The sequence below is a fragment of the Papaver somniferum genome, unplaced genomic scaffold, assembly GCF_003573695.1.
Source record: "Papaver somniferum cultivar HN1 unplaced genomic scaffold, ASM357369v1 unplaced-scaffold_133, whole genome shotgun sequence".
Taxonomy (NCBI): domain Eukaryota; kingdom Viridiplantae; phylum Streptophyta; class Magnoliopsida; order Ranunculales; family Papaveraceae; genus Papaver; species Papaver somniferum.
The window spans coordinates 5,831,657-5,845,990 of NW_020622492.1; the positions used below are offsets into that span (position 1 = coordinate 5,831,657).

The following is a 14,334-nucleotide window of genomic DNA, read 5'->3' on the forward strand; positions in this document are numbered from 1 at the left end:
ATTTATAAAATAATGATTACTTACAAGGTCATGAGCAGAAGAAGGCTCTGCATCCATAGAGTCCACAACATCCACCATCATGAGATTAACTTCATTTTCAAACTCTGCATCAGTTACCACTAGTTCCAGGGAAAGAGTTGCAATTGGAGTTGGTTCTAGTACAATTTCTTTATCTAAAAATTCTTCAACAACAGGATTGTTCAACATAGTATTGTCAGTAAACTGATTCACAAACATATCTGAAGAATAGTTCATATTTGTAGAAGTATTAAAGACTACGCCAGACGACGTGAAAACAGTCTGAGACACGGAAGTGCAATATGTTGACCAAACAACACTTGTATCAACATTTCCAGAAAAGGAATTATCAGAACTTCTTAGGTTGAAAGATGAGGTGGCAGGAGTGAAAAGGAACGAAAAGATGACATAGGAGGCCATCTTGGAGTCGGAACTAAAGTTGGAGAAGTACTAATATAATTGTTTCCCATGAAAACTAACTCAAAAGAAGTTCTAGATCTCTTACCGTTTATACCATGTAATAAGGATGCATGATCAAAAGTAAATCTCTCTTCAAAAGAAGGAAAAGATGACATAGGAGGCGTAGAGGGATCCACATGACTAGAAGGAGCCACAACAATAGTACAATATTACTAGTAGATGAACTTGGATCCCTAATGATCAAAGAAGTAATTGAAGGAACAACATATGTTGTAACAGGCAGATAAGTATAACTTGAACCTCTCAATAAACCTCTCAATATTACTAAGAAATGCCACTGATTTTTCATGCCAGTTATGTTTAAAGCTCCATAGACAAAAGAGACCAAACAATTGGTGATATTGGGAGAAATATCACATAAAATATGGATCATATTAAGTGACCTACTAATAACCTCTATATTTGACTTGACAAAATATCCTAAAGCTAAACCACCTGATTTACCAACGGCTGGCACAACAAACCACGAATCAAAAGGAAGATGATGGCTAAATTTCTTAACATTATCCTTATCTACCATTGTTTCCATAAGTAAAATAGCATGCGGTCTATGTTTTCTAAACAAATTTAACAAATATAACCATTTCTTTTCTGAACAACAACCATTCATATTCCGGCATATAAATTTCATGGTTGAAAGAAAGGAAGCGAGCCAATAAAAGCAATAAAATTAAAAACTAAAAAAGATACAACAAGATTTATAAAATAATGATTACTTACAAGGTCATGAGCAGAAGAAGGCTCTGCATCCATAGAGTCCACAACATCCACCATCATGAGATTAACTTCATTTTCAAACTCTGCATTAGTTACCACTGGTTCCAGAGAAAGAGTTGCAATTGGAGTTGGTTCTAGTACAATTGCTTTATCTAAAAATTCTTCAACAACAGGATTGTTCAACATAGTATTGTCAGTAAACTGATTCACAAACATATCTGAATAATAGTTCATATCTGTAGAAGTATTAAAGACTACGCCAGACGACGTGAAAACAGTCTGAGACACGGAAGTGCAATATGTTGACCAAACAACACTTGTATCAACATTTCCCGAAAAGGAATTATCAGAACTTCTCAGGTTGAAAGATGAGGTGGCAGGAGTGAAAAAGAAGGAAAAGATGACATATGAGGCCATCGTGGAGTCGGAACTAAAGTTGGAGAAGTACTAATATAATTGTTTCCCATGAAAACTAACTCAAAAGAAGTTCTAGATCTCTTACCGTTTCTACCATGTAATAAGGATGCATGATCAAAAGTAAATCTCTCTTCAAAAGAAGGAAAAGATGACATAGGAGGCGAAGAGGGATCCACATGACTAGAAGGAGCCACAAGAATAGTACAATATTACTAGTAGATGAACTTGGCTCCCTAATGATCAAAGAAGTAATTGAAGGAACAACAGATGTTGTAACAGGTAGAGAAGTATAACTTGAACCTCTCAATAAACCAGCAAGTTGAAAACTGACTGAGAATGCAGAAAGCTGAGAGTTAGCATCTCCGCAAGCTGCAACCTTGGATGTTCCATATTTTTCACCTTTCTCCAACACAGTAGCAGATTTAGTAACAACAACATGCATAGCCTTTGGATTTGGTGCTGGTAAAGTATTGACAAGAATCCCCATTTGAATCTCATTGTATTTGTCAGCATCATGGTTAAGAACAAATCATTTGGTACATGCATGAAAAGGTAGTTTAGGGTAAAAGGAAGACATACAGTATGTTTTCCTAGCAGTGTTGTAAACAACTTTCTTTGTCATAGTTGAGTTCAATGGTACCATTAGTTTTGCTTCATAGAAATTACCCATAGGAGTATCCACTGTTACTGGAGTACCAAGCTGCTCAATAATCTCTCCAGCCTTTCCATTGTTAATAATAACAGTAGGGATAGTGATATGCACATGCATTAAAGTGGTGTTTCATTCTAAATCAAAGACTGACTCTATATCTCCCAAAGGCTGAATAGCAAACAACTGACCAAAAAGTAAAGTTGGCGTAGCAGCAACTGCCAAATCAAGATCCTTCTTATGCTTAAACATGATAACAAAAAGGTAAAGAAAATTCTGCATTCCTTGAATATAAGGCTTAGTTAACTTAAAATCAGCTGAGTTGATAGTCCAAACCCTATTGAGATGATGTTTGACTGAAGTTTTATGATAGTTTCTTTACTTATCAACAATTAAGCCAGTTATCCTATAAGGAAAATCTTCAATATCCTCATCTAAATCGAGGACTCTAACATGTTCTTCAGCAACAACCATGATCAGTAATGTGTCTTGAAACAGAACACAACAAAACAAATTTGGTACTGAGATTGAAAGAAAGAGGTAACTAAAAAACTAAAACTTCTTTAAGGAGGTAAAATAATAAGGAAGCTGAAAGGATATAAACAAATTATAATAATTATATAGTGAGAGGTAGGTGATGGGAAGAGGAAAATCTCCTTTCATACTCAACAGACATAACAAACCACGTTAGAGATATGAACAGACTCATACTTAAGAGCAGAGTTATTTCCAAGTGTAATAAAGTTCTGCTAAAAATACACTAAATATTATTAAACATGTATTAAAGAATTATCAGATATATATAAAAATATATTGAAGAAAATCTTCTATGAAGAACCCATAAAAAAACCCATTGAGAGATTGAAAGGATTAAAAACCATTTTATTAGGACACAATCTAGTTTTAATAATTGTTCCACAAGTAACCTCCACTAGATATGCAAATACAGAGTAATTCATAGAGTCTATAGAATAGACAATCATGACTCTTAGCATGAAACATAACATCTCTGCAACTTCAAAAATGATTAGATTAAAGTAATCTAAGTCTTTTAATTTTTAAGGAATAAATAAAAAATATATGCAAAAAAATAATCCCTACCTAAGTAGGACCTCATGATGCTATAAAGCAACCCAAATAATATGACCATTCTTCTCTGAGTAACACTGACATAATCAATCACAAAAGACATTGAAGAAGAACTAAATTCAATCTCAGCAGAAACAGTAATCAATACCCCAAATCTTCTATCACACTCTTATCTCATGATGGTGAAATATTATGACCCTATGCACGCTGCCTCCTTCAGCCCATGACCTAATCTGAGAAACAAATTGGGGAAAAAACTTAAAAGTTAGCCTCAGAAACTGTCAAATAGTGGACAATTGAAAGATATAAAAAAACAAAATCAAATTTAAACATTCTCAAGAAAAAAAATTGATTTTTCAAAAAATAGTTCACTCATAAATTGAGTAAGCCATGAACAATTTTAAAATTATACAACTTTAAAATTAGGGTTTTGAAATAAAAAGCAAAAATCGAAGAACAATAAGAGTAAAACCAGATTGCTCAATAATTAACTAGCATAGATTCAACAAGAAACTTAGATAATCATTAGATCAAGACAAACTTAAAGAACCCCTGAAGAATTGATCGAAGAAGAATGAAGAAATCACTAAGTTGACTAAGTCAACGTCGCATGACCAATCACCCTGACAATTGCCTTCTACGAAAAAGAAAATATTAAAGAAAAAGAATTAATCTTCTCTTGTTCATGTTCTATTCCTTCATTTCATCTGATGAAAATAATGATCATAAATTTCATTATGATGATGAATTCATGATCATTAAAAAACTTAAATCTATAATCTTTCTTTGTCTCTTCTTCTTATTCTTCTTCTCCATCACATTGTGATTCCCCATCGCATTGTGATGAAGATGATGATCATAAAAAGAACCAAAACCTATTATTTTTCTGTCTCTTTTCTTCTTCATCTTCTCCATCGAGTTGATCATTTATTTTTGCTTTTAATTGACTTAAAAATTTGATATGATTTATTTGAGTAAAAAAGGAAAACAGTTTCTGAAACTGTATAGCGGCTGGGAGTTCACACTTTCCCAAACGTGAATCCTGTATTACGGTTAGGAAAATACAGGTTTCCCAACTATGAACGCTGAACCTACCTATACGGTTGGAAAAATAAGAACTCTCAACCGTAAAAGATGTCGACGTCTAGATTTTCCTACCGTAAGCTATCTTGATAATTACATTAAAAAATACAAACAAAGATCTAGTTTCGGCTAGGTTCCCCAGCGGTAACTTGAACTTTCACATTGGAAAACCTAGCCATAACTGTTTCTGATACTTACAAAAAAAAAGAAAAAAAAATCGGCTAGGAGTTCTTGATTTCCCAGCAGTGAAAGTATTTTACGGCTGGGAAACCTTTAATTCTGAGCCGCAAATTATTATTCACGGCTGGGTCGACAATATTTCTCAACTTCCAGATTTTTATCGGTATTGAATCAACAAAAATGTTATTGGGAATCAAGTTTAAGGTTCTCCTGAGTGTTTTAAAAAATATTCAAAAAAAATTAAATTTTTATTCAAAATCATCCTACTGAATCAAAAGAAAACAGAGAAAAAAGATTGATGAAAGAAAATTAGTCGAATGATTAATCTTAATATATACACTAATCATTATTAGGTTAGTTAATCACCATAATTAACACTAACCAAATTGTGGGTACTTTAACCATTATTGGAAATAGTTGGATAAGGGGCTATAAAAAATACTACTAATTACCTAGTGAAGCACCAATAATAGAATTCTATAAGAAGGATCTAATACAAACATGAAACTCAATTTTAGGCGTTTGGCATGCAATGTAATGGGGATGTAACTACTTCAAAAAATAGAAACAAAAACACGAAAAGATACAAGAAAAATACCAGATTTAGTGATTTTTTTTAATAATTCAAATATATTACCTAAAGACCAAATAGATACAAAAAATGTGTTAGTGCCAACTCTTTATGCAAAAGTGAAGGCGGAAAGTATCATCTGTGTTCAAAGACTTCACCTTCATGCACCATTATGTTAATCCACCCGCACGACAACACTTCCAAAATATAGGAAAAAAAACTAGCATTTACGACTATTATGCTAAAAAACTAATTACCACATGAGGACGTGTTTGCTGATGCTCCCCTAGTCTCCACAATTTCCCACCTCCATAATTTATGTAGTCACCTGCAAACATAATATAACTGTAAGTAGTCGCAATACGAAGACATACTTACAAAATTTAGTATCGAAGATAATGAATAATTGACTACACATTATTGAGTTTCCGATTTCTTACGTTAAATATATAGGAAACCGACGCCATCTATCTATGTATATTAATTATATACACACACATAAATAAGTGAGTGAAAACTTCTCTAATAAGTGTGTTTCCATTTCTGCAACATTGCTCGAATGAGCACCGTATCAACAAAAAGTGGCCACATTGACACTACTGCCTAATGAAATGAGTATCTGTAAATCAAGATTCGTGATAAAATGGGAACATTTATAACTTATCGATTAAAGCGTGAATACATATTGAATAACTTACCAATAAGACATAAACATACCAGATTTGCAGCATCCATGCTTTACCGGTCGCCTAAAAATAAAAAATAAAACATATTATCTATTTACTCCACCATCCCAAAAAATACGAACGATTAATTCTGCTTAACCAAACCGAATGCCACACTGTTCTAACTGCTCAACTTCATCCATCGTGAAAAACATATTTGTTTTCGTGGAATCATTCACAAGAAACTCAACAAGTTTTACCCGTATACTTGAACTAATATGTGGAAGTTCTCGTAATTTAGCAAATAAATTAACCATGTCGAGATTTTTATCTATTTCCATCATGTGGTTCGCAATACTAGTAATTCCAGCTTCCACCTGACTCATTGATTCTGCATTACTTACCGCTTGTCTCTGTTTCTTCTCTTCCTCTTCAACGAGTTATTCGTTTTAGCAATAGACGGAGAGGGATCTGAAGGTGGACTGTTTTGATTCTCTGTTGTGTTTTCATTATGTGTCGTATCAGTATCACCACGAACTCACCACCATGTTCTGTATTTTGTGAATTAATATTATTTAAGTAACTGCAGCTATTTGTGCTTCTGGCCAATTCGATGTATCATTGCCAACAAGCATTACAATCTCATCAAAGTATTCTATTTTCTTCCCTCGATACTTAGCATATTTTGGATGATGCTATAAAAAACTAAATAGATCAAGTTAAGATATATACATATTGAAATTAAAAGATAATAATAATGTTAATACTTTTTAATAAAAGAAAAATATCATTTTTTTATCGAATATACTCTGCCCAGACTGAGTCGGGGAAATAAATTGTTTGAGATGGAGGATCATATCCGAATCCATTTTGATCATCAAGATGCTTAAAATCTATGTAGTATTGCCTCCATGTTCTACGAAGATTTTTCACATTATCGTTAGAAATTGTTATTCCTAACAAGTCTTTAATCTGTTCTCGTACTTTGGTGATTGCAACAGATTTCCAACCATTGTCACGTTTGTTACTTAGAGAAATTTGATCCAGCAATGTGCTAATACATACTTTTCTCATAAGTCTGACGGATCAACTTCCATGATATAATTATGAATAATTCAATAAGTTATGACTAATTTAGCCCGAGTTTTAAAAGGGAAGAATGTGAAAGTTCGTAAACAAGCAAATCTTTCCTTTAGCATCCCAAAACACCTCTTTATCACATTTCTCATTAATGAATGCATTTAGTTATATAATTCCTTGGCGTTCTCTGCAAAACTTCCATGATGGTCCTTAAGGTGATAATGAACCCTACTGTATGGAATTAAGAAACCCAGAGCATTTGCATAGCCTGCATCGGCTAATTAATAATTTCCTAAAGTACATATAGGATAATTTAATATTAACATAATGATGGGTATTCTGTCTTAGGAAATGACAATAAAAATTGCATATGTAAGTTAACCAGTTGGGACAACCAAAGGACCTATTGGATGTGTCACTTTTGAGTTTAGAACTCGGCCATCATGGGCTGAACCTTCCCATCCAGCCAACACATATGTAAACTTAATATCAAAAGAAAAAGTTGCTAGTACATTTTGACGTACATCACCTTTATGGTTACGAAACCTCGGTTGATCTTCCGATAGCACTAATGCATGTACAAATGTACCATCAAGTGCTCCAACAACATCCTTCCATGTTACAATAACTTGTAAATATATCAACCAAATAATAACACAGGAAACACCAAAAAGTAACACTCTTTTGTATGTATTTACCTTGAAATAATGATGCCAGGAATGAGGACGACTACACTGATCAAGTGATGATGTAATGTTGAAAGGTTTCAAAATATTTTTGTGCATTTTAATTACTGTGTTCAAAACTGTATTAAAATCTCGACTAATGGTTTCTCCGGAACGAATGAAACCGAAGCCTACATGTCGATTTTTAGAGTCATGTCGAATAACGAGGAGAAATATTGCAACTTGTTCTTCGACATCTACATGCTTTGAGTCACACTATCCTTTAGCTACTAGTTTTTCACATAAGGAGTGAAAACTAGCTTTATATATTCTTAATTCATTATGGGAGTGGGTTTCAGTATCATTGTATAATATGAAATTACGAGGGTACCCAAATACACCACGCTTTTTCGTTTCAACCTATAAGTCCGATACCAAGTGTGTGGTCATGTAACCATAACATAAGTCATACCGAGTCCCTTCTAGTTAGCCGTTCTGGCGAGTCAACTCAACACTTTAAGCTGTCTAAACTAGAGACTAGTATTTTCTCGAGTTCCATGTTATTTAATTGATGTTGTAAGAGCCGTTAATTGTCGTTAGTTGTTATTGGGTATTAAAAGATCAATCCTTGTAATCTTATCTTCATAAATGATTTCTTTCAGATTTGAAAGTTAGGATCTTCTTGCAGAGGGAAAACAACTTGCTACTAGTTTATCCAATCAAAACTTTATAGTCGTACATCAGTACACTACAATTGGTATCAGATTTCCTAACATGAACCTCTTATCATGGCTGAGAAACTTACAGTAGTTGGGGTCAACAAAAATATTAATCAACTAGCCACCACTGTTAATCAACTTGCTCTCTCAGTAGACCAATAATATGAATCTGTTGGTAGTCTCACCAAATGTGTTACTCGATTAGATTCTGATTTCTATGCGATGAAGAACGATCTCTCTGATATTATCCAATTCCTTGGCATTCATAGATGTCCAGATCCGGAGTCTCCTGTCGACTCTACAACAAATTCAGATAAACTTACGGATGGGTTTCAAGCTTTCGTCAATCGATTATCTCGTCGAGAGCATGGTAAGTTTACTCGCACCCTTAAGGTTGATTTTCCAAGATTTAATGGTATTAATCCTCGTGGATGGGTTCTTAATTATGAAAGATACTTTCACCTTCATCAATTTCCTGACGACGAACGAGTGGATATGACTGCGATTTACTTTGATTCTCAGGTGGATCCATGGTTTTTGAACTATCAACAAGGTAAAGGATTAATTTCTTGGGATACCTTTGTTAGAGATTTATGTGCTAGATTTGAAGATGTTGCACAGGATAACCATGTAGGAAGTTTTAATAAACTCTCTCAAACTACCACTGTTGAAGATTATTAAGGCCAGTGGGAGCATTATAAGAGTTATATGGTTGCCAATAATCCTGCCTTGCCTGAATGTTTTTATACTTTAAGCTTTATAAGTGGGCTAAAGGAAGAAATACGAACTGATGTGCAAATGTTTAACCCTGACACTACCTCAAAGGCTTTTTTCCTAGCCAGAATGCAACAAGCATCTCTGCATCATCAGCCTAAACCACTCAGATCGTTCCTTCAATTGCACTTCCTCCCTTATCAGTTTCTCAACCACCTTCTGCAGTCAAATCCTTTTCCTCTACATCTATTGTTAGTGGGAAACCCAATACTTATTCATCACAGCCTATTGTAACTCATCCCACTACCCCAACTAAAACTTCACCTGATAATTCTTTACCACCTATTAAACGCATTACTTATGCACAAATGTAGTAGAGAAAACACAAAGGGCTATGTTATAATTGCGATGAATTCTATCGGCAAGGCCACCGGTGTAAGTCCCAACAACTATTCATGTTGATTACTGATGATGAGTTGGAAGAGCAAGAACATCTATCAGCTGAGGAAACTTAAGTTGCTTCTCCTTGCACTAGTGACTCTTCCATGGAGATTTCATTACATGCCTTAACATGTCATGTTGTTCATGATACTATTTGAATAGAAGGCTACTTACAGAAACAACCTATTATGACTCTCATTGATACATGAAGTACACACGGCTTCTTAGACTCTCACCTTACTGAGAAATTGGGCATTCATACTTCTCATACAAGACAAATGGTGGTCATAAAGGCAAATGGTGACAACACTGTTAGTCAGGGCATGTGTCAAAACCTTCACTGGGATATGCAGAGTTACAACTTTTCCTTTGATCTAAGAGTTCTTCCATTGGCTTCATCAGTTGGGGGCAAGGTAGTTAATATCGTGTATCGGTATCATATCGGTCGGGTCCGATACACCTATACAAGTGATAATATCTGTTTTTACAGGCGATGCATCATTTAATATAGAATTTCAAATAATTATAAAACCATAGAAAAAAATAATGAGAATCATACACATATCTCAAATTTCCAAAATATAAGGTGGTTTATTAGCCAACGTTGTGATTGTTGTCCCATTATGCCGGTAAATCTTTTTTATTATCCTTCATATTTATTTTTTATATTTCTCTGCCTTGCAATCGAAATGTGGTTTCCATCTTATATCTTACCATATAGTCATTAGTTTTATATTATAAATATATTAGGGATTTTTATCTTCTCCAATTGACATTGTACTTGTTTGTAAAGACTAGATGCATGTTGATGAAAAATTTATTCGCGAAACTGATATTATCGGTGTACAAGTAAAACTGATATATCGGTCTGTACCAGCCTGTACAACTGATAATATCATTTCGTCTTTGTATCGCCGATATTTTTGATATCGTATAGGTATTTTCCGGTATTCGATAAAAACATGTAATATCGGCCTGTACAACCGATGTTGACTACCTTGGTTGGGGGATATTACATTTAACTTCACTCAACTCGTAATTTCATTCATGCGTCAAGGCCAGCACATTACCCTCCAGGGATGTTCTGTTAAGCATTTTATTATCCTTATTAATGCATCTTCTTTAAGGAAATTTATTAAGAGCAAAGTTCCTACCTTACTAGGTCAATTCTTTGATATCTCCACAACACCTCCTCTTCATATACCCCCTACAGTCACTAAGGTTTTGGATTCTTTTTCTGATATTTTTGTTGATCCATCTACACTACCCCCTTCCAAAACCTTAGACCATAAACTTCCTCTTAAACCAGACTCTCAACCTTCCTCTCAGAGACCATATAGATGCCCTTATATACATAAATCTGTTGTGGATAACATGGTTCAAGAAATGCTTCATGCTGGCCTTATTCAAAATAATAATAGTCATTTTGCTTCTCCTATTCTTCTTGTTAAGAAGAAAGATGGCACAAGGAGATTCTGTGTTGATTATAGGAAACTAAATGACCTAACTGTGAAAGACAAATTTCATATTCCTCTGATTGATGAATTACTTGATGAATTGAAATGAGATATAATTTTTTCTAAGATTGACTTAAGATCTGGCTACCATCAAATCAGAGTCTATGATCCATATATTCATAGAACAACTTTCAAGACTCACCATGACCATTATGAGTTCAGGGTGATGCCATTTGGACTTACTAATGCTCCTGCCACTTTTCAGGCCCTCATAAATGACATTTTTCAGCCTTACCTGAGGAAATTTGTATTAGTCTTTTTTGATGATATATTAATCTACAGCTCTTCCTTGGAAGAACATCTTACTCACCTTCAACAAGTCTTTGAAGTCTTTAGGAAACATTACCTATATGCTAAACTCTTCAAATGTGTTTTTTCTCAACCTCGGTTGGATTATTTGAGGCATCTAATTACTTCTCAAGGAATAGCTGCAGATCCTGAGAAGATAGCTGCAATGTAAACATGGACACTACCTGTCACCTTGAAACAATTGAGAGGATTTCTGGGTTTGAAAATATATTACAGAAGGTTTATCAAAGGGTATGGTACCATTTCCAAACCTCTTACATATATGCTCAAAAAGGATGCTTTCTGTTGGAGTGAAAAGGCATATCAAGCTTTCTGTGATCTTAAGACTGCAATGACTGAAGCTCCATTTTGGATTTACCTAACTTCTCCAAACAATTCACCTTGGAAACTGATGCTTGTGCTAGAGGAGTAGGAGCTGTCTTGATGCAGGAAGGTAAACTAATATCTTTTTTCAGCAAAGCTTTGGGTCCTAAAGCCTTGGACCTATCCACCTATGAAAAAAAGTTCTTAGCCATTGTTATGACTATTCAGAAGTGAAAGTATTATCTATCTCGTAGCCAATTCATCATTCACATTGATCACCAGAGCCTCAAATATTTAACGGACCAAAGAATTTCAACTGTTATTTAACAAAAATGGCTGGTGAAGTTGATGGGTTTTGATTATGTTATTAAGTACAAGAAGGGTATGGACAATACTGCTGCTGATGCTTTATCGAGACTCCCAACTTAATCTGCAGATTGCCATGATATATCTTTAAGTACTCCACAATGGGCCACAGATGTCATATCCAGTTATGAGACTGATACTATTGTGCAACAACACATCTCCCACCTACTTGTTTCTCCTACATAGACACCATATTCTTATGTACAGGGCATTTTAAAGTTCAAATGAAGGTTGTTTATTTGCTCCAACGATAATATTAGACACTCCATTATTCAATCCATGCACTATTCTACAGTTGGAGGGCATTCAGGTATGTTGGGCACCTACCAAAGAGCTAAGTCTTATTTCCTTTGGCCTAAAATGAAGAAGGATATTCTTCAATTTGTTGCTTCCTGTGAGGTTTGTCAATGTAACAAGGGTAGTTCTTCGTTTCTTATTGGTCTTCTTCAACCACTGCCAATTCCTAAGACAGCATGGCAAGACATTTCCATGGATTTCATTGAAGTACTTCCATTGTCCAACAACAAAAGTGTCATTTTGGTGGTTGTTGACAGGCTTACAAAGTACAACCATTTTCTTCCCTTGGGTCACCCTTTTACAGCTCTCACAGTGGCAAAGGAATTTCTCAATCACGTTTTCAAGCTTCATGGCCTTCATATCTCCATTGTAAGTGATAGGGACAAAGTATTTGTGAGTCAGTTTTGGCAGGCATTATTCAAATATCTAGGAACTACTCTCAATCTCATCACTGCATACCATCCTCAAACTGATGGTCGGACTGCGAGAACTGATGCATATGCGGAGCAGATCTCAGGTGCATGACAAGCTCTAACCCTAAATAGTGGTCTCAATGGTTATTCTGGCTGAATGGTGGCTCAACACAAATTATCACACCACCTTAAAAATGTCTTCATTTCAAGCCCTGTATGGTTATAAACCCCCTCACCTAATCTTTCCAGTTCCTACAACTACTTCAGTTGCTTCAGTGGAGTCTTACTTGAAGGAGAGGAATGTTATGTTGCAGCTTTTGAAGGATGACCTCACTAAAGCTCAAGATCTCATGAAGTTTTATGCAGAAAAAAAAAGACAGGACAGAGAGTTTTCGGTTACTAACCTGGTGTTTCTTAAGTTACAACCTTACAGGCATTCATCAGTAGCAGTTCGTAAGAATTTCAAACTCTCTGCTAAATATTTTGGTCCATTTGAAGTGCTCAAGATAATTGGTGCAGTGGCTAATAAATTACAGCTACCGATGGAGTCAAAGATTCATCATGTCTTTCATGTATCCCAACTGAAGAAGCACATAGGACTTAGCGCTTCTACATTGCCCCAACTTCCAGTGGTGGATGATAAAGGTCACTATGTTGTTAAATCGGTGGCTGTGTTGGCTACTCATCTTACACTCGAGGGTAAGGTATTTGTCCCTCAAATTTTAGTGCACTTGTCTAACTCTGCTGTCGAGGATGCCACTTGGGAGGATATCTCTCACCTTAAAGCACAGTTTCCACATTTCATCCTTGAGGACAAGGATCTTTCAAGGGAGGGGCAATGTCATGTAACCATAACATGAGTCACACCGAGTCCCTGCTAGTCAGCCGTTCTGGCGAGTCAACTCAACACTTTAATTTGTCTGAACTAGAGACTAGTATTTCCTCGGGTGTCGTGTTATTTAATTGATGTTGTAAGAGCCGTTAATGGCCGTTAGTTGTTATTGGGTATTAAAAGACCAATCCCTGTAATCTTATCTTCATAAATGAAAAACTTATTTTGCTTTCATATTTGAAAGTTAGGCTCTGCTTGCAGAGAGAAAGCAACTTGCTGCTAGTTTATCCGATCAAAACCTTGTAGTTGTACATCAGTACACTACAATGTAATCGTCTATGGACAAAGTCGAGATAATACAACAACAAGATATTCACTTGATAATAGTTACGGTCCAAAGCCGATTTACTATATGATTAATATCAATTGATTAGGATTTAACGTACTAGTGTATTTACTTTTAATTATAATAAAAAAATTATAATTGCGGAAAGTAAAATTAAATTACATGATAAGATTTTATTAATGAGGAAACCGCAGATGCAGAAAAATCCAGGGACCTAGTCCCGTTTTGAATACTCTCGTAATTAATTCGCTATACAAAGAACAAATCCAACTTCGTATAGTTGAGACCAAGTAATATATCCCTAGTTACTTAGTATCCCCGCGTCTACGACGATCTGGTCACACACGTAAATCCCCAGACAAAATATTACTATCTTGAGTTTCTTTACCAATATAAAGTTTTAAGCACTCAACTCCTTTTGATCATCTTCCAAATAGTAAACGAACGAAGCTGTTTGGTAACT

The 14,334-nt window shown here is 35.0% G+C and overlaps 1 protein-coding gene across 1 annotated transcript; it reads left to right on the forward strand.

The window, feature by feature from the left end:
- Positions 1-12,887: 12,887 nt before the first annotated feature.
- Positions 12,888-13,553, forward strand: LOC113333568. The gene has a single exon (XM_026579999.1). The coding sequence runs from the start codon at positions 12,888-12,890 to the stop codon at positions 13,551-13,553; it is 666 nt and encodes a 221-aa protein (XP_026435784.1).
- Positions 13,554-14,334: the final 781 nt, after the last annotated feature.

What these genes read in the sequence shown, in the direction of transcription:
- LOC113333568 (XM_026579999.1), top strand. Translation starts at nt 12,888, where the DNA reads ATGTCTTCATTTCAAGCCCTGTATGGTTATAAACCCCCTCACCTAATC.